Source organism: Eleutherodactylus coqui, chromosome 8 (assembly GCF_035609145.1).
Source record: "Eleutherodactylus coqui strain aEleCoq1 chromosome 8, aEleCoq1.hap1, whole genome shotgun sequence".
NCBI classification, from domain to species: domain Eukaryota; kingdom Metazoa; phylum Chordata; class Amphibia; order Anura; family Eleutherodactylidae; genus Eleutherodactylus; species Eleutherodactylus coqui.
In genome coordinates, this window is record NC_089844.1 from 67,930,940 (window position 1) to 67,952,855 (window position 21,916).

The 21,916-nt window shown below is 45.6% G+C and overlaps 1 protein-coding gene across 2 annotated transcripts in view; it reads left to right on the top strand.

The window, feature by feature from the left end:
* ZNF385B (zinc finger protein 385B) overlaps window positions 1-21,916 on the top strand; it is a 621,952-nt gene that overhangs the window by 550,590 nt on the left and 49,446 nt on the right. For both annotated transcript variants that reach the window (XM_066575763.1, XM_066575764.1), the window contains one exon: window positions 1,193-1,334. In XM_066575763.1, the coding sequence (XP_066431860.1) occupies window positions 1,193-1,334 (142 nt within the window). The remainder of the gene's footprint in view (window positions 1-1,192; window positions 1,335-21,916) is intronic.

A 21,916-nucleotide genomic window follows, 5' to 3' on the forward strand; every position in this document is an offset into this window, starting at 1 on the left:
TCCTAGACCATAAGCAAAATGCACAAGAGGGTGCTCATTGGCTATTGTATCCACAGGACAGGAGATAACTTGTTTATCGATGGGGGTCTCAATGCCGAGACTCCCACTGATCTCAAGAACAGAGGACCCATGTCTCCCTCTGCCTATCACTGTGGGGTCACTTCACTCCACCCTGCAGTGACCTCAGAATGAATAGAGTACTGGCTGAGCATGGAGTTGTGGCCGATTCAGTTCAATTGAGCTGACGAAAATACCCGAATACGTGCTGCATGGGTATGTCCGGCAGTCCCATTGAAAGTGAATGGAGTGGCAGTGTGCTTGATCCATTCAGTGCCCTCCTCAAAGCAGGGGGTGCAGTAAACCCACAGTGAGAAATACAGGGGACCCTTGTTCCCCGGATCTGCGAGAACCCCACTGATCAGCAGGCTATCCCTTATCCTTTGGTTATGGAATAACTTGTGGTCCTGGTACAACCCCTTAAATACACAGTGACCAGAAACGTGCAGCCACTTCTGCACATGAAAGGGTACTAGGCCCTTTAGTTCTCAGAATCGTGGTTCCAGTGGCATGACTTTGGTGTGGGATAGTCGGTTACTATGCAATAAAAGCTCTTTAAGTCATAAAAATAAATAAAAAAATCTAATAAAAAATACATTTATTTGTCAGACTCTCAGATGTTTTGTTAGTTCCTGAAGCAAACGGTCATGCGGAAATCTGTGCTAATGATCAATATGTTTGGCTTTGGGACTTTAGGGCGTATCTTACTTGACTTTAATTGCATACAGAGGATAGTGCATTAACAGTCTGATAATATACATAGACTTGACTTAAATAAATGTCACTTACCTAAGGGTACACGCTATCCTAAATCCCCATGATGCTCTGCTATGACATGTACAATATTCCATGTACATTACATGTGCAATAGATGCTCATTTACATCATTGGTCGCAGTACTCAATGCATTATTTCTTGAATTAATGAGTCAAGTTGTAATAAAGTTTTATTATATGTGCCTGTGTATAGTATATATACTAGAAATGGTGTACATGCAAGAAATGCATTGGTTTTCATGGCCTTTACAACTGTTGGTTGTGGTGGCATGTGTTTGTCTTCTTTGTCATAAAGTTCATTAGCCAATCGTGTTTTGTGACATGGTAAGAAAATAAGCCTGATTTGTTCTCCTTTGTAGAGCCAAGCTGAAGCGCACTACAAAGGCAGTAAGCATGCCAAGAAGCTCAAAGCACTAGAGTCCACGAAAAATAAGCAAAAAACGGGTTCTCCCAAGGACAGCGCCAAGGCTATTACGAGCTCAACGGCCAGCCACAAATCAGGTCAATAAAACTGTTGTGTTTTTGTGCTCCGTTTTCTTTACTTCGTCTGTAAGTGAACACGTGAATGTATTTGTGAACAAATCTAATGAATATCAAATATGCGAAAGGAATAACAGGCTGACATTTTACAAAGGGCAATAAATAAATAAGGTAATAATGACATTAAGCAGAGAAATGTATTTATCAGAAAATGACGTCAATCAAAATTTATATTTTTAGTTACAGATGTAGAGCAGTTCCTTTTATTGCAATTTTTTTTCCTCCTCTAAATTAGATTTTTTATTCATTAGTATAATTTATTTTTGGTGACAGGCCTGTCCTGTATTCTATCCCTAATGCATTGTTTTAAGGGAAATATAGAGGCATACAGAGTGCTATTGGCCCAGTACCCAAGGTCTCTATGTGTCGTGGTACAGCCTCTATGTACATAGAGTTCTGCCAGTGCTTGGGGTTTAAATCCTAAGAAATGTTATATAATATGAGAAAGATAGATGTATGCGTCATGCACATGATATGTTCCATATTGTACAGAACAGTAAGATGGAACTCTTAGAGATATATGAGGTCATACTGTACCTTCATATGCCCATGAAGGTCTATGGCAGCATATAGTATTTTTTTCAGTTGGACTCATATGCAAACAACATGATCAGGCAGATAAAATCCATTTTTTGAAACCTCACAAATACATGTTTGATAGAGGTGGAATACCAAAATTTGGCCTTTTTTTCCCCTTGAGGGGGTGGGTTGGTTACCCCATTTCAGACTATGTGTAATTTTTTAAGGATTTGATTGATGAAAGTATCTATTGGACATTTGTCCATTTAATATTTGCCCTTTATTTGATATTTACTATTTATAGTTAATTTTTAGATGATTTCTACTGTTCACAAATACATCAGGCATGTTTATGCATGGATTTACTGTAGATGAGAAATATCAATATGAAAAAATTAGCAGGTACCCAAAGTATTGAGAGAGCAAATTCCATATTGTATCTATTATATGATATCACTTAGAAAATATGGATGGGGATTAGAGATGAGCGAGTATATTCGCTAAGGCACATTACTCGAGCGAGTAGTGCCTTAGCCGAGTATCTCCCTGCTCGTCTCTAAAGATTCGGAGGGCGGCAGGGGGCAGGGAGCGGCGGGGAAGAGCGGGGAGGATCGGAGAGGAGATCTCTCTCTCCCCCCCGCTCCCCCCTGCTCCCCGCCGCAACTCACCTGTCACCGCGCTGGCCCCCGAATCTTTAGAGACGAGCGGGGAGATACTTGGCTAAGGCACTACTCGCTCGAGTAATGTGCCTTAGCGAGTATACTCGCTCATCTCTAATGGAGATTAAATGCTGAAAAGATATTGCAAATTGAAGTATTTCGCCAGGGCTGAGTAGAAACTGTAAATGAGCACTGGTGCTACTGTGAAAATGTCAGAAATCAATGTTTTTTAGCCACAGTGCCAAAGCAAACTAATATTTTGTTATATTTTCAAATTGAGTGGAATTGCTCTTAAATTGAATACATTGTTGAGTTGTGGACAGTTGTATCCAGAAAGCGTGGAAACCAACAAAATATCCAAATGTCCCTGTGTATGTAAATGACATACAACATCACCATTACTCAACTGAATCCATGCGCTCTACTGTTCCATTCTCCCAGGAGGCATGGGGCTCACTGTTCTCTAGATCCCAGTAGTCAGACTACTAGGGCTCAAACATTCAACACTCATCCTATGGGTAGGTGCTAAATGCTTTTGGTTGGATATTGCCTTTAAAAGGGGTGTCCAGCTTCAACAGCCCCTATCCATTTGATGTATTAGGGACCCTTCTGATAGCCAATATAAAGAGCATCTCTCACTGTGATGGAGCTTTTGACCAATGGATTTCACTGGGTGACGTGTAATACTTCATTTCCCCTGCAGTATATCTGACACTGGATGTTACTGGGGGGCTACTATTCAGCTCGTTAGGGGAACCTTGTCATGAAAACTAGACAACCCTTTCCACATTGCTGGATAAGTTGACTGGTAAGTCAGTATATGACTCTGTGGGCACAGGGCATTATTGTGGTGATTATTTTGCTTGGCCATCTTACTTCAGCTACTATACCTTAGCTAAATGTGAGGTTTTTAGTAAATCCTCATGCACCAGAACTTATCATGGTCAGTGTTGTACAAATCCAAACTAAGGAGCCCATAGCTTAGTATGGACCCATATTGTAGCTCCATGTACCTCTAATTTATTATTGAGGAACACAGAGATTTTCAAAGTCTTAAACATTCTTCCTAGAGGATATTATGGTGCCCTACAGAGTGCCTCTGGGTCTGTAATACTGTGTGCCACCATATAGGGGTTTTCTTTTCGTATTTTTGTATATATTGCACCATTTTTAATACATTACAGGAAGCAGCAGCACATTTTATACTATTCAATATGTCAGCATGTGCGAGTCAATTGTTAGCTCTGTTCTTGTAGCTCTCATGAAACAGCCCCTTCTTGTCCACACTTTTCCAAAATCATTCTTTATGTTTAACTAAATGTCAGAAAATTGATTTCTGACATTTTCACAGTAGCACCAGTGCTCATTTACAGTTTCTACTCAGCCCTGGCGAAATACTTTTATGAAATGTCACCCAATCATTTACATTGCGAGATTTTTAACCCCTTGAGTGGCACGCCCGGAAATTTTCCGGGACGAGCTCCACTGCCCATAGCGATAAAGCCCGGAAGATTTCCGGGCTATGTATCACTATGGGAGCTGCAGAGCACAATGCCACAAGCTGTGACAGTGTGCTCTGCCTGCACAGACCCACAGAGAACAAAGCAAGGGCTTTGAAAAACCAGCAGAAGATATTGCCGACATGTCGGCAATGTCCTGCTTTGTTTACAGGTTGCCATAGAGACCATCGGCTTGTCAGAAGCAAGCCGATGGTCTCTGTGGCAGGGAGAGCTGGTTGTTAGCTGTCAGAGGACAGCTAGGTACCAGCTCTTACAGCAGAGATCAGAGAAAACCTCCGATCTCTGCTGTGTTAACCCTTTACATGCTGCAGTCTATGTGACTGCAGCATGTAAAGGGCTGTCACTGCAGCATGTAAAGGGCTGTCACCATCAGACCCCCGGAATGTGATCAGGGGGTCCTGATGGGCCCCTGTGGAAGTCCCCTAAAGGGACAAAAAAAAAAAAAAAAGTTTAAAAAAAAAAAAATTCTTTAAAAAAAAATTATAAAAACACTTAGTCTCCCTTTACTTTGTAAAAAATCAATAATACAATCACACATGTGGTATCCATGCCTCGTAATGACCCAGAGAAGGAAGTTAATACATTATTTAACCCCTTAATGACATGGCCCCTTTTTTTCTTTTTTCCCCATTTCTTTTTTTCCTCCCTCCTGTTTAAAAAATCACAACTTGTCCCGCAAAAAACAAGCCCTTATATGGCCATGTTAATGGAAAAATGAAAAAGTTATGGCTCTTGAGACGCAACTGCAAAATTAGTTGAAATTCAATGATTGGACCATTTTAAAAAACCTGCCCTGGTGGGCACGACAGGGTGGTAGGAAACCCGCCACTCAAGGGGTTAAGAGTGCATTTGGTTGTTTTTAAAATGACTTTTCTTCGTTTCCTGCTCTTTTGTGAGTTCGGTCATTACGTTATCTTTGGTAATGATGGTGATTCATCTACATAGCTTTTTTTAACCTTTTATAAATATATATAGATATATATATTGTCAGATACATACATATTCTCCTTGGAAGATGTTCCAATTTCCCTGCAGGTTTTTGCTCATTTGTGTAAAAAGTTTGAGAGCCTACCTCCAGATGTGGTGGGAGTATATGAAAAAATTGGGTGACTTATTAATAGATTAGTGGGGCGTACGCATTTATGAGCAAAGAAAAATGGTAGAAAGTGCATCAAGTTCATCAAAATTGCACATTTGGCATGACAAATAGAGATGAGCGAGCGTGCTCGCTAAGGGCACATACTCGAGCGAGTAGTGCCTTATGCGAGTACCTGCCCGCTCGTCTCAAAAGATTCGGGTGCCAGCAGGGGGCGGCGGGGGAGAGCGGGGAGGAACGGAGGGGAGATCTCTCTCCCCCCGCTCCTCCCTGCTCACTCCCGCAACTCACCGCTCACCCCCGCCGGCACCCGAATCTTTTGAGACGAGCGGGCAGGTACTTGCAAAAGGCACTACTCGCTCGAGTATTTGCCCTTAGCGAGTACGCTCGCTCATCTCTAATGACAAACTGATACCATTTGCTAGTTACAGTATATTAGACACTTCATAGCTGGCATACATATAGACCAAAAATTGCCAATACATGCTTTGTTGAAGGTTATATCCATGCAACAGGTTTGAGTTGTGGTGGCTGTGGGCCTTTTTTTTCAAATCTATTGCCATAGATTGTCCTCTAGGACCTCGAATTCCTTTAGCTTGCATCTAGCCTGTTCAGTGTCTTGAACATGTTCCCTCTTTATCTCCTGGATTTTTTCTTGTTAATTTGGCAAGAAGTCTCGCCTTTTTTAGCCGGTTTCCTCTTATTAGATGTTGTTGGAAGATCTAGAAAGTTACACAGATTCTCAATGTGTGTATATATATATATATATATATATATATATATATATATATATATATATATCTGTTATACTATACTACATACTACACATCCAAATTATCCAAGGAATTAGGAGAAGTTGTTAGGTAAACTTACATTGTAATCTTATGAACAGAATAATCATTTGGTTCTCGTATACAAGACCTTTAGGACCAAGGACTACCGACATGTACTCTTTAAGCCTGGCTCTCCCAATAATTGGTCTCAGGCATAGGGATGCACTGCTGTACTTTTACTGATTAGTGTTGTGTAAGAGGGGAATGTTCTGGGGTGTTGAAAATCCATAAGCACATGTTCTGTTACTTAAATATGTACTGTTACTTTTAAGGATATCAGAGTGTGGGGGACTGGAGAGGCAGATGGGACTTGTATATGGAGGGGCGTTCCTCCCACAGGTTGCAGAGCTCTTTGGTCGGCATCCGGCCAGAGAATAGAGTGAGCCTTTTAGTGAGCGCATGTAAGAATGCAAACCAGGACCCTTCTTGTGCAGCCTGGCCCCTATGGGACACCAGAGACATTCCAGAGTGGCTCCATCACAGAGTCTGACTGACTCTTGAGCATTTCCTTCCACACCCACTTCCTACTGCATGGCTGTGCATGTACTACTGAAGAAGGACCTGTAGACCCTGTGACAATAGTAGTGAGATTCAGCTCCATCTGCAGGTACTGCAACTGGTACATATAATGGCCTTTCCACTTACAGTCAGAGATGCCTAACTGTGAGACTAGGACTTAGTCGCTGAATTTATGACCTAACAAACCCAATTGGTGCTTCTAGCACTAACTTTGCTTATGGTTGTTTATCACCGGCCGTACTGCCTTGTTTTCTAAAGTTAAAGTCAACTTTGTGTAGCATCCAAGATGAGTCAGGAGATTTAATCACACGCATATGCATGGAACTCTCACCCAACTATTTTGTCATGGGGCCAGTTTAGCGAGACCCACCATAGGGCTCCAGTGGATTTGAAGTGGCCAGAGCACAACCGCAAGGTTTTGATATTTTACTTCCCTTCCACTGCGGAGAAGGGAACCATGACACCAGGGTGAGTGGTCTCGGCTTGTCAGACTGAGGCTGTATCGCCAGCTCCTGCCATGGCAAAATTCGCTATTCAATATACTGTGCGTTCCAAATTTGATAATATGTGCAGGCCTGGAGAGCCTTTCAAAGATCACAAGCCTGCATCATGTGTCCCCAAAAGAGTCTGCCTTTATTCACGCGCGTAAAGTTTAAATAAAATCTCAACACAGGAAGTGAAGTAATTTAGGATACTGTTACATTATTTAGTGAGCTGATAGGTCATTCTCAGAGGGAGGTATTTGTGAGGTAGCTTGTGAGGTCATCCATCTGGGAGGAACTTCGGTGAGCACGCTCAATTCATTCTTGAATTTGGTCTCATGAGAAGAACATCCTGTTTCTCCTCTCTGCTTGTCGAAGACAAAGACATTTCTAGATAGGTTTCTGCCAGTTAGAACTGGTTTGACCAGTTCTTGGACACACATCACTGCTCTTCCAATTCTTGTGGAGGTGGGGGGGCGATGTTCCCTTCCCCCAGAGGTTTACATTATAGACAAAATATAGTATCTTAACAGTTGACAACAGAAAATACATACAAAATGGTGAACCTATTGTAAATCTCCCACAGGTGAAAGATACTGCAGACTGTGCCTGATAGAGGCATGGACTGTGTGTTAGTAAATGGGCTGTGCTCGGTATTGTTTTAGCACTAGGCCTACGTTTAGAGAGAAGCTTTGATGTATGGTAAGAGGTTAGAGGACCAGGATTTATTTTTGTGTGTGTAAAGTATTTTCATGAGAGTGGCACCAACCGTCTTGGGTGAAGAGAATGATGATTCTTTATGGTGACTAATGCTCTAGTGTCCAATACAAAAATGGAATTAAAAACGGGAAGAGAGAAAATAAGCAACCAGACTCTTAGGCCTCATGTCCATGGGGAAAATCAGGCCCGCTACGGATTCTCCATAGAGAATCCGTAGTGGGTCCCTCCTGCCCTGCGGACATGAGAGCTGAAAATAATAATTACTCACCTCTCCGCATGCTCCGGATTTTCCCTTCTTCTCGGCCTGATCTTCTCTCTGTTGTGGCCGGATCTTTTTTCTTCGGCCCGGCGGATGTGCTCGGCACGTCTGCTGCATGCCGCACGCATGCGCCGGGCACATCCGCCGGGCCGAAGAAAGAAGTTTCTGGCCGTGAAGGAAGGAAGACCTGCATCGCCCGGAGCAGGTGAGTTTAATTCAGGCCCGGGTCTCCTGCGGATCCGGACGACTTCCATAGGCTTCAATAGAAGCCTGCGGGAGCCGTCCCCGTGGGAGACCCGCACCCAAATGGAGCATGTCCGGATTTTTTCCTGCACACGGGACCCGCACCTGCAGGGAAAAATGACATGCGCAGGTATTTAACTACCTGCGGGTGTCTAATGCATCCCTATGGGGCGCGAATCCGCGTGCAGGAAAAACGCTGCGGATTTAAATTGTTAATTTGCCCGTGGACATGAGGCCTCATTCTACGGTTGCTTAATGCTATCTGCAATATAACAAGAATAAACAAACGCTCACCCTCTTTCCTGCATACACTTGATCCTTGTGGCTCGGCTATGTATCCATCCTAGGCAGTTCGTGTAGTACTTCACGATATCCAATAGGAATTTTAATAAAAAGAAAGTCTGCCTTCATAGGTATGGAAAAAATCTTCAGCCTTTATTAATAATCAGTATCACAGCATAATTTATATTATGCTGTGATACTGATTATTAATAAAGGCTAATGATTTTTTCCATACCTATGAAGGCAGACTTTCTTTTTACTAAAATTGCTATCTGCACTACTCAGTCCTATGAATAATTTATACTGCAAGTAGTAAGATAACAATGCTATTTAAAACACAGTATTAAAGATACTTTACAGAGATTAGTCCTATCACATACAACAGTACACAGTCCTTCCAAGCAATGTTATTACTGCACTGCTATTAACGCAATATGCCTAAACACAAACACTGTGTCTTACTCCCAGCACTCACATTGGTGTTTTGCATCTGGGTCTCTGTCCATTACTACTTAGTAGTGTTCCTTTAATAATGACTGCAGAATCTCCTTATACAACAGGCCTGCTATGAGACAAATTGTGGCTGGTCTCACTTACAGTTGGTCGCTTGAGATGAAAACTGTCCCAATGCTCTGTTTTGTATATGTAAACAACTGCTTTGTTCTCAGGGTGTCCCCCTGAGCTGCTTGCTCCGAGAAACAGCAGGATACCAGCTGAAAGAATGTTATCGGCGCTGCCCACTGAGAAAATCAGTGTGTGGTGCTGATAAGGCTCATTGCTAATTTCTAGCTTGCATGATGGCAGAGCATTTAGACAGAGCGATTATCGCTCAAAAGATGGCTTTTGAGCAAATTTTGAGCAATAATCGTTGTGTCTAAATGAGCCTTAAGTGGTTGTCCATCAGTATTTTGCAGCTCTGCTACCTCACTCAGATAGCATTTTTGTCTTCTAATTGCTGCGTAAAATTCAGTGTTTCTACCTGTACTTGTACCTTTGTATCAGTAAGTATGGCCCCTTTTCAGTGATTTTTGCATGGAAATGTAAGTTCGAACCTTCTTCGACAAAACTTAAGTGGCCAAACTAAACTTTCCAAAAGTTTGCTCAATACTAATGATAACATATATTACATTGTAAGAACAATTATAATCATTGATGAAGAGATTGTCATGTAAGTTCCTATCAGTAGATGTGCAGCGTCTGAGAAGCGGGCCCACAACCGAGGAGACAGCAGAGTAGAGAAAGGCCTTGTCACGGGGCTCTACCATCTCCTCCCCTGGGGGTAGCTTGGGACCCAACCAAGTTACTGCTGGGGGAGATCACAGGGATAGTAACCGGGGGTTACCTTAAGTTTAGTTGTCACACATGATGCCACCGTTCCCTCTTCCAATGCAGAATCCCTTGAATAACAAATGTAGTCCACGCAAAAGAGTTCTGTTACGGTATACTGCCCTTGATATGCCAGCCCAGGTGCCCTAGATCTCACCCGCAACCCTGTCCCTGCCTACTTGCCTCCACTCCTGGCTAACCCCAGGCGGGCAACTGGGCGGCTGTCCCTACTTGCACTAGGGACTGAAAGGGACACTGGCGTACCTGAAAGGAAAGGGTAGAATACTGACAGAAAAGGCAGATGTAAATAACCAACATGAACAATACTAAGCAGAACTGAGGTAGATGGAAAAACCTGGCGGATAATAGCAAAGTATAGCAGACAAGATGACAGAAGCAGGAGACCAACTGAGGCAGACTAGCTAGCACACTGAGGGAAACCAATAACTGGCAGCGATTGCAAGTCTCTGCCCGACCTTTAAACAAAAGCCTCCACCCAGGGGCGGAGAGAGGGAGACAGCCAACTCCCAACAGAACATACTAAAAGGGAGCTTGTGCATGGCAGCTGCACTCATAGGTGCGCGCGCGCACGGCGCCGTGTGCCACCAGCACCACGCCTCCCACGCCGGCCAGGCACCCTCGCCCCCGGCAGCTGGACAACAAGCCAGGGGACGCGCCCCAACCGCGGGACCCCACACACTGCCGCCCCAGGAGGACCAGCAACCGCCGCATGGTAACAAGTTCTTTCTGAACAAAAACGGAAACGGTCCGTTCTGTCTGTTTAGTGTAACTTTCCAAACTTCAATTCAAATAAACAGTTCTGCTACAGGTACAACAGGGAGGATACTTAGGTTATTCGGATAATCCACAGTCCAAGTTATCTGTGTGATCTCGCTCCCAGCAACTCTCTCTTTACCGGTTAACACTCACTCACATTGTCCTCCTCTCGCTATGAAGCGGCTTCATTCTCCCAGCACTCAACAGTGGTACCGAGGCTCCTGGGTTCTCACAGGCCCAGGGTGAGCTTCAGGCCATCGCTCACCCTCCTCCATTCTCCACACACAGATTGACCAGTGTTTGTGTGACTCGCACACTTCTCCTAGGCTCCCTTGTCCTAGATTGACTTTTTCTAGACTCTCTGTTTCCAGACACTCTCCTTGCAATCAGCAAACACACACACACATTATATATATATAGTCACATGACGCACAAAACATTACATTTTTCAGACAGCACACCACATACCAGACATTAACTCATTCAGTCCTGCAGCCATGTAATAGACATAATCCAAATGCATACCACAGACAAGACAATGGCACAAGAAAAACATTATGGAGGGTCCCACTAACTCTGGGCCACTACAGATGGTGTATACATTATTGTTATTTTATCCTATAATGTATTTAACAAATTTCACATTTTCAAGTAGATTATTGCTAGACCCCCAAGATGGCTTCATTGCTGTATATATAATGTAGTGACTACACCTGTATTTCATCATGAAATGATCCTCATCTATTGGAGCACACTACTCTGTTCTTTATTTAGGCAATGCTCTGTGAGTTAAATTCTCTGCAGCAGCTGCACAAGGCTTGGTTGGCACGACCGTGTTTCCAGCGCACTGTACACAAGCATAAAGGAAGTACACAATGACAATGCATACTTGCTGCGCGCCACCAATCCCCATACACTACCTTGGCGTGTATGCGCCCGGTATACGCGGCAAGATAGAAAATGCTGCAATTTTTTTTGCACACGTATTTCACACAGCTTGTGTGAGCAGCACAATGAAAGTGTATGGGAGATTGCTACTGCGTATTACGCTCAAAAAAATTACATGGGTGATGCGCAATGAGCATATGGTCACGTGAACCCAGCCCAAATCTAACTGATAGAGTAGTTGACTACAATGTATCATTTTTGATGTTTATCTCACAGAACTCGGCAAAACAAGGTGTCTTCATTTGGTAAATGATGAGGAATTACTGTAAAGGGGGTATTCATACCAGCGTAATATGGGTTTCGGTTGCATAAAAACGCAGTGTTTTACGCAGCCTATTTCCATGCTCCATAGACTAAATACAGTATTTCAGTCGGCAAATATGCACAAAGGTAAAACAGGCCCCTTTTTTACGCAACTGAAATGCACAATGAAATACGCAAATGTGTATGAATCCATTAAAGTAAGTGGGCTCTATTTGCGGGAATTACGCACGTAAAAAAATGGACATAAATACACAACATACGCTCGTGTAAATGACCCCTTAAACACAAAATGTGTTTAAAAAGTTGTAGAACTCGGCAAATAAAAACAGACTAAGCATTATCTACATAAAAATGAAAAATCCCTTTAAGGTGACATCAAAGATGGAGCTAGAATTTAAATATCACCTGTCCTTGCAGCCTATAAATTTGCTCACGTACGTTATTTACATGTTTATTAATCCGGGAGATATTAATTTAATGGAATATATTATTACTGCACTGAAGATCAAGTGTTTATTTTTTGTCTGCTAGAAGTAATAAATCCTCTGAAGAAAGTGAGCTATTATATATTCTTTTCAAGTAAAGTCAATCAAGAAAATACATTTTCTAGTCTACCCTTGGGAAGGGGAGAGTAATCATTCATTACCCACTAGGTGTCCCATTAAGCATAGAAGCATGACAGTAAAATGCTTGTCGAAAATCTGTCCATTTCCTAGGAAACAGAGAGCACAATCATCTGAACTAAATCCATCCACAAAGGAAGTGTAGATTTCCATTATGTCGGCACATGGAGCTTCCTCGCGGGTTGGAAGGACAAAATAGCAAGACAATTTCTACGAGCACGCAGCAGCACAAAGCAACTATGTCAACATACCGTCGTGTCGTGCATCACACATTGTCATTTACAGCTGCCTTTTGGCGAGGGGAAAGAAAATCACATCTTTCTTTAAACTTCTATGTCATTTAGACTGACTGATATATGAATCAATTTATTCTTCATTGATTTGCTAGTGGGCACCATGGATGGTGTTTGTCTATTTGCTTATTTTAGTCACAGTAACATAGCATGCTAGGCTGAAAAAAGACAAATGTCCATCCATTCAGTCTGTTTCCACCACTCCACCCCCCATGTTGATCCAGAGGAAGGCAAAAAAGCCAATAATGTAGAAGCCAATTTAACCCATTTTGGGAGAAAAAGTTATTTCCTGACTCCATAATGGCAGTCAGAATAATCCCTGGGTCAACGTTTGAAAAGTTCCTATCTGACTCCAAGTCCGGCATTCGGAAGATACCCAGATCAACAGCCCTTCTGGTTATTTAATGTCTATATCCTGTAATGTCATAGTGCGTTAAAAAGACGTCTAGTCTCCTCTTAAACTTCTCTATGGATTTTGCCATCACCGCATCCTCAGGCAGAATGTTCCACAGTCTCACTGCTCTTACAGTAAAGAACCCCCTTCTGTGTTGGTGATGAAACCTGCTTTCCTGTAGTCATTTGTTTTATTACCATAGATTGAAATAAATTTGTCTATACTAGAGGATGTAAATTTTCCAGATTTACGTTGCAGGCAACCCTTGTAATCTTCTCAAAGTCTCAGTGTTTACAATACAGGGCTACATTCAGATGGCCCTATTGCATTCGTATTACAGTCGCAAGGAACTGTCACAGCTGAGGTTAAAGTGAGCTGACTACTAAAGGGCTCTCTAATGATCTACAAAGGCCCTTTTACATGGGTTGATGACCATGACCGAATGTTTGTGTAAAAAAACGAAGCAATGATCAGTCATCAATCCATGAGTAAATGAAGAATCATTGGTCTCTGCAGTACATCTCTGCATGTAAATGGGGAATGTGCTGCCAAGAGGAATGAAAATACAAGAGGAATGAAAAATTGTACTGTATGAAAGATCATTTGTCCTCCATAAATTCTAAATCGGCCTGGTAAACGGACAGGTAATCAAGCACCGATCTTGATGATGATACTCCTGTGCAAAACGGCCTTCAGTACGATTCAGTTCAACCACCAGGAGGTCGTGCCTTGCAGCCACATCATAGCCATATGAATGAGGTCTAATCCTACATTTGCACTGCCACTATTGGTTCTGCCAAACATTCATGTTTATTCCAAGGAAGAGAGAAAGCTGCTGCTAAGCACCTTATCTCCCAAGACAAGAAAGAATCAAGGTTGTCATCAAGGACAGTCAAAAGGCTCTATATGTATTATATATTTCATTAGCAAATTCATCAAATGTCTCTGAGGAGCTTTAGTGTGTGTTAGGCCTCATATCAGGTCATCCAATATCTTCAAGATCAAGAAAAAAGAGTTCCATGCATGGACAAATCCCGTATAGAATTGTGGAACTAAAAAGAGTAAACTTCAGCAACAGCAGTGGTCTCATCTGATTAAAGGGGTTGTCCAGTTAGAAAATAACGTCTAAAATTTAGAGTCAAATGACTTAGAACAATAAAACAAATGGATTTTTACTCTCTTCAGCCCAAGAGATCCAGCTCTGCAGCCCCATAAGTCACTGGGTTTCTGTTGACAGCAGAAGTCAAGGAGACTGCTGTCTGCCATCAGAGGCCACAGTACAGCCATTTGGAACAGTGCTCACATCCTGGGCACCATGATGCCAGGAGAATGAGCAGTGATGCTGAGGTCTCTGATTGGCAGATGGTTGTCACCTGACTTCCGCTGTCAACAGAGACCAGGACATTTGCGGGGATGCGGCGCTGGATTACTGGGACTGAGGAGGCTAAGTACTCATTTGTTTTGTTGTTTTAAGTGATGGGGCTATAAATTTTATAAGCTATTTTCTAACTGGACAACCCCTTTAAGAACTCTTGTTCGAAGCTTTGTTTGGATTATAAATATACTTAATAAATAAATTTTTTATCACTTAAGACCACTCCCGTTGTTGGACTACACTCCTTATTGGTGTGCCTTCACTTTCATAGGAAACATTGCTTCTAGGGGAGTATATATCCATGAAAGGGTTTCGGTAAAATTGACACTTTCAACATTTTATAGAAACCAAGGTTTTACTGATGTAGCCAAAATACCCACATGCTTTTTAAGCATATGTTTTTAAATTTGTATAACTAAGTTACAAATGTTTCTGTGTGAGTCTTTCATGAACACAGTCCACTAGTTCCTCTACTACAAGTCTCTCCCAGAACTTTTCCCTTCGTGTAAGGAACCAATATTCTGAAATTTCTTGCTCCACAGACAATCACGTGATGCTGACGTCACAAAAACCTGCAGATGTAAAAACTTTCATCTAAACACAAAGTTACTACATATATTGCATGTCTACCTGTTGATCGTTTTGGTTCTATAAAATGTTGAAAGTGTTTCTTTTAATGGTACTATATGGGGGCACCTAGATTGGCTTCATAGCACAGAGTTGCAGAACCTCGTGTGTCTCCCTATAGGCTCTGTGCTCTGCCATGTGTATGAGATCCTATATTTTTTCTTTTACTCCTCACATATGAAATTAGAATTAGTAGTGGTTGACAATGTTAACCCAAACCCAGGACTAAATATTGCTCTCCCTTTCCATCCTTACCTGAACATAATTTGGCTTCTGTTGTTAGAAATTAGCGATGAGTGAACTTTTGAAAATTTTGGTCTGGCCAGTTTGCCAAACTTTTCCAAAATGTAAGGCCTGGTCCGAGCGAGTTCAACCCGAAAACCGCAAAACACCTAAAACTGGTGTAAAACACTGTCTAAAAGTTATAAAAGCCCTGTATAACACTCTGAATATTACCACTGTTCAGGACTTGTTTTGAACAAATGGAACTAGTAGAACCCTGTTTCAGGTAGAACTTTGTGAAAGTTCAGTTCTGATTCGTGCCAAATAGAGATTCTCGGTAAGAGCAGTTACTCGAGAGAGCCACGCTATTTTCGAGTAACTGTGTGATCATCGGAAAACATTGTAGGGGGGGGCTTCAGTGGGTGCTGGGGGGGGGTGAGAGAGATCTCTCCCTCCCCACCCGCTGCTCCCCTCCGCAACCCCCTGCTCACCCCCGCAGCCACCCCGAATTTTCTCAGACGAGCATGCAGTTACTCGAAAATAGCGTTGCTCTCTCGAGTAACTGCCCTTACCGAACATGCTCATCTCTAGTTCCGAATTGAACTTTTAGCGAAGTTTGAAGCTAAGCTGCTGTTTTAGTTCGCTGAAGATTAATAAAGATACTCTATAACATTTATACATTTCCTAATATAAAATCTATAACTTCCTCTGAGAGGCGCTACTCACATTTTATAGTGATATAAATTATAATTAGAGATGAGCGAGCACCAAAATGCTCGGGTGCTCGTTACTCGGGACGAAATTATCGCAATGCTCAAGGGTTCGTTTCGAGTAACGAACCCCATTGAAGTCAATGGGCGACCCGAGCATTTTTGTATATCGCCGATGCTCGCTAAGGTTTTCATTTGTGAAAATCTGGGCAATTCAAGAAAGTGATGGGAACGACACAGCAACGGATAGGGCAGGCGAGGGGCTACATGTTGGGCTGCATCTCAAGTTCCCAGGTCCCACTATTAAGCCACAATAGCGGCAAGAGTGGGCCCCCCCCTCCCAACAACTTTTACTTCTGAAAAGCCCTCATTAGCAATGCATACCTTAGCTAAGCACCACACTACCTCCAACAAAGCACAATCACTGCCTGCATGACACTCCGCTGCCACTTCTCCTGGGTCACATGCTGCCCAACCCCCCCCCCCCCCCGCGCACGACGCAGTGTCCACAGCGCACACCAAAGTGTCCCTGCGCAGCCTTCAGCTGCACTCATGCCACGCCACCCTCATGTCTATTTATAAGTGCGTCTGCCATGAGGAGGAACCGCAGGCACACACTGCAGAGGGTTGGCACGGCTAGGCAGCGACCCTCTTTAAAAGGGGCGGGGTGATAGCCCACAATGCTGTACAGAAGCAATGAGAAATATAATCCTGTGCCACCGCCATCAAGAGCTGCACACGTGGGCATAGCAATGGGGAACCTATGTGCCACACACTATTCATTCTGTCAAGGTGTATGCATGCCCCAGTCAGACCGCGGTTTTTTATAAATAGTCACAGGCAGGTACAACTCCGCAATGGGAATTCCGTGTGCACCCACAGCATGGGTGGCTCCCTAGAACCCACCGGCTGTGCATAAATGTATCCCATTGCAGTGCCCTGGACAGCAGAGCTAACGTCAGATTAAATGCAGGTGGGCTTCGGCCCACACTGCATGCCCCAGTCAGACTGGGGTTCTTTAGAAGTGGACACATGCAGTTACAACTCCGTCTGGACCGACAGCATGGGTGGCTCCCTGGAACCCACCGGCGGTACATAAATATATCCTATTGCATTGCCCATCACAGCTGAGGTAATGTCATGTTAAATGCAGGTGGGCTTCGGCCCACACTGCATGCCCCAGTCAGACTGGGGTTCTTTAGAAGTGGACACATGCAGTTACAACTCCCTGTGGACCCACAGCATGGGTGGCTCCCTGGAACCCACCGGTGGTACATAAATATATCCCATTGCAGTGCCCAGCACAGCTGATGTAACGTCAGCTTTAATGCAGGTGGGCAAAAAATTTATTGGATTACACTGTAGGCGGGGGTCCCAAAAAATTGGTGTACCAACAGTACTAATGTACGTCAGAAAAATTGCCCATGCCCAACCAAGAGGGCAGGTGAAACCCATTAATCGCTTTGGTTAATGTGGCCTAATTTGTAACTAGGCCTGGAGGCAGCCCAGTTAAAATAAAAATTAGTTCAGGTGAAAGTTTCAACGCTTTAATAAGCATTGAAACGTATAAAAATTGTTTACAAAAATTATATGACTGAGCCTTGTGGGCCTAAGAAAAATTGCCTGTTCGGTGTGATTACGTCACGTTTCAGGAGGAGGAGCAGGCGGAGGAGGAGGAATATTATACACAGATTGATGAAGCTAAAAGGTCCACGTTTTTGATGGTGATAGAGAACAATGCTTCCATCTGCGGGTGCAGCCTACGTATTGTTTAGGTATCGCTGCTGTCCGCTGGTGGAGAAGAGAAGTCTGGGGAAATCCAGGCTTTGTTCATCTTGATGAGTGTAAGCCTGTCGGCACTGTCGGTTGACAGGCGGGTATGCTTATCCGTGATGATTCCCCCAGCTGCACTAAACACCCTCTCTGACAAGACGCTAGCCGCAGGACAAGCAAACACCTCCAGGGCATACAGCGCGAGTTCAGGCCACGTGTCCAGCTTCGACACCCAGTAGTTGTAGGGGGCAGAGGCGTCACAGAGGAAGGTCGTGCGATCGGCTACGTACTCCCTCACCATCCTTTTACAGTGCTCCCGCCGACTGAGCCTTGACTGGGGAGCGGTGACACAGTCTTGCTGGGGAGCCAGAAAGCTGTCAAAGGCCTTAGAGAGTGTTCCCCTGCCTGTGCTGTATATTGCTGCCTGATCTCTGCGCCTCCCCTGCTACCTGGCCCTCGGAACTGCGCCTTCGGCCACTAGCGCTGTCGGATGGGAATTTTACCATCAGCTTGTCCGCCAGGGTCCTGTGGTTTAGCATCACTCTCGAACCCCTTTCCTCTTCGGGTATGAGAGTGGAAAGGTTCTCCTTATACCGTGGGTCGAGCTGTGTGTACACCCAGTAATCCGTAGTGGCCAGAATGCGTGTAACGCGAGGGTCACGAGAAAGGCATCCTAACATGAAGTCAGCCATGTGTGCCAGGGTACCTGTACGCAACATATGGCTGTCCGCACTAGGAAGATCACTTTCAGGATCCTCCTCCTCCTCAGGCCATACACGCTGAAAGGATGACAGGCAAGCAGCATGGGTACCCTCAGCATTGGGCCAAGCTGTCTCTTCCCCCTCCTCCTCATCCTCCTCATGCTCCTCCTCCTCCTCCTCCTCAACGCGCTGAGATATAGACAGGAGGGTGCTCTGACTATCCAGCGACATACTGTCTTCCCCCGCCTCTGTTTCCGAGCGCAAAGCGTCTGCCTTTATGGTTTGCAGGGAACTTCTCAAGAGGCATAGCAGAGGAATGGTGACGCTAATGATTGCAGCATCACCGCTCACCATCTGGGTAGACTCCTCAAACTTTCCAAGGACCTGGCAGATGTCTGCCAACCAGGCCCACTCTTCTGTAAAGAATTGAGAAGGCTGACTCCCACTGCGCCGCCCATGTTGGAGTTGCTTTTCCACTATAGCTCTACGCTGCTCATAGAGCCTGGCCAACATGTGGAGCGTAGAGTTCCACCGTGTGGGCACGTCGCACAGCAGTCGGTGCACTGGCAGATTAAACCGATGTTGCAGGGTGCGCAGGGTGGCAGCGTCCGTGTGGGACTTGCGGAAATGTGCGCAAAGCTGGCGCACCTTTCCGAGCAGGTCTGACAAGTGTGGGTAGCTTTTCAGAAAGCGCTGAACCACCAAATTAAAGACGTGGGCCAGGCATGGCACGTGCCTGAGGCTGCCGAGCTGCAGAGCCGCCACCAGGTTACGTCCGTTGTCACACACAACCATGCCCGGTTGGAGGCTCAGCGGCGCAAGCCAGCGGTCGGTCTGCTCTGTCAGACCCTGCAGCAGTTCGTGGGCCGTGTGCCTCTTCTCTCCTAAGCTGAGTAGTTTTAGCACGGCCTGCTGACGCTTGCCCACCGCTGTGCTGCCACGCCGCGCGACACCGACTGCTGGCAACGTGCTGCTGCTGACACATCTTGATTGCGAGACAGAGGTTGCGTAGGAGGAGGAGGAGGGTGGTTTAGTGGAGGAAGCATACACTGCCGCAGATACCAGCACCGAGCTGGGGCCCGCAATTCTGGGGGTGGGTAGGACGTGAGCGGTCCCAGGTTCTGACTCTGTCCCAGCCTCCACTAAATTCACCCAATGTGCCGTCAGGGAGATATAGTGGCCCTGTCCGCCTGTGCTTGTCCACGTGTCCATTGTTAAGTGGACCTTGGCAGTAACCGCGTTGGTGAGGGCGCGTACAACGTTGCGGGAGACGTGGTCATGCAGGGCTGGGATGGCACATCGGGAAAAGTAGTGGCGACTGGGAACTGAGTAGCGCGGGGCCGCCGCCACCATCATACCTTTGAAAGCCTCCGTTTCCACAACCCTATATGGCAGCATCTCCAGGCTGATAAATTTGGCTATGTGCACGTTTAACGCTTGAGCGTGCAGGTGCGTGGCGGCGTACTTGCACTTGCGCTCCAACACTTACGCTAGCGACGGCTGGACGGTGCGCTGAGAGACATTGCTGGATGGGGCCGAGCACAGCGGAGGTGAGGGTGTGGGTGCAGGCCAGGAGATGGTAGTGCCTGTGTCCTGAGAGGGGGGTTGGATCTCAGTGGCATAGGGGGAGAGGCAGCGGTGCAAACCGGAGGCGGTGAATGGCCTTTGTCCCACCTTGTGGGGTGCTTGGCCATCATATGTCTGCGCATGCTGGTGGTGGTGAGGCTGGTGGTGGTGGCTCCCCGGCTAATCTTGGCGTGACAAAGGTTGCACACCACTGTTCGTCGGTCGTCTGCACTCTCAGTGAAAAACTGCCAGACCTTTGAGCACTCGGCCTCTGCAGGGTGGCATGGCGCGAGGGGGCGCTTTGGGAAACAGTTGGTGGATTATTCGGTCTGGCCCTGCCTCACCCCTGGCCACCGCACTGCCTCTTCCAACCTGCCCTGCTGCTGCACTTGCCTCCCCCTCTGAAGACCTGTCCTCAGTAGGCGTAGCAAACCAGGTGGGGTCAGTCACCTCATCGTCCTGCTGCTCTTCCTCCGAATCCTCTGTGCGCTCCTCCCTCGGACTTACTCCAATTACTACTACCTGAGTGATAGACAACTGTGTCTCATCGTCATCGTCCTCCTCACCCACTGAAAGCTCTTGAGACAGTTGCCGGAAGTCCCCAGGCTCATCCCCTGGACCCCGGGAACTTTCCAAAGGTTGGGCATCGGTCACGACAAACTCCTCCGGTGGGAGAGGAACCATTGCTGGCCATTCTGGGCAGGGGCCCGGGAACAGTTCCTGGGAGTCTGCCTGCTCCTCAGAATGTGTCATTGTAATGGAGTGAGGAGGCTGGGAGGAAGGAGGAGCAGCCGCCAGAGGATTCAGAGTTGCAGCAGTGGATGGCGCAGAACTCTGGGTGGTCGATAGGTTGCTGGATGCACTTTCTGCCATCTTCAACAGGACCTGCTCACAGTGCTCATTTTCTAATAAAGGTCTACCGCGTGGACCCATTAATTGTGAGATGAATGTGGGGACGCCAGAAACGTGCCTCTCTCCTAATCCCACAGCAGTCGGCTGCAATACACCTGGATCAGGAGCTCGGCCTGTGCCCACACCCTGACTTGGGCCTCCGCGTCCTCGCCCGCGTCCACGTCCTCTAGGCCTACCCCTACCCCTCAGCATGGTGTATTACCAGTAGGGCAGAAACAGAACGCTGTAATTAAATGTGCCGCTTATTGGCCTGTGGTTGGAGGCTGACTTTGCTTACGGAACGCACAGCAGAGGCAGGAAAGAATTTTGCGCAAGCCTGCTGTAACACTTAGCTGGCTGCGTATGAATTAGGACAACTACCCTCAGCAGAGATCCAGTACACTGAGGACGGTCACAGGCAGCCCAAATAGATTTTTTTCCCAAATGTTTTTGGAAAGGCCCACTGCCTATATACACTAAATATGTCTTCTGTCCCTGCCTCACCACTACTGGCCCTGGACAATGTAAAATTACTGCAGGACGCAATGCTCTGCACGGCCGATTATACAAAAAAAAACAAAATGTGCAACACTGCAAAAAGCAGCCTCCACACTACTGCACACGGTTAGATGTGGCCCTAAGAAGGACCGTTGGGGTTCTTGAAGCCTAAAATAACTCCTAACGCTCTCCCTATAGCAGCTCCGGCACCAGCAGCACTGCCCCTGATCTCTGTCAGAATGCATCTGTGGCGAGCCGCGGGAGAGGCCGATTTTTATACTCGGGTGACACCTGATCTCGCCAGCCACTCACTGCAGGGGGGTGGTATAGGGCTTGAACGTCGCAGGGGGAAGTTGTAATGCCTTTCCTGTCTTTCTATTGGCCAGAAAAGCGCGCTAACGTCTCAGAGGTGAAAGTGAAAGT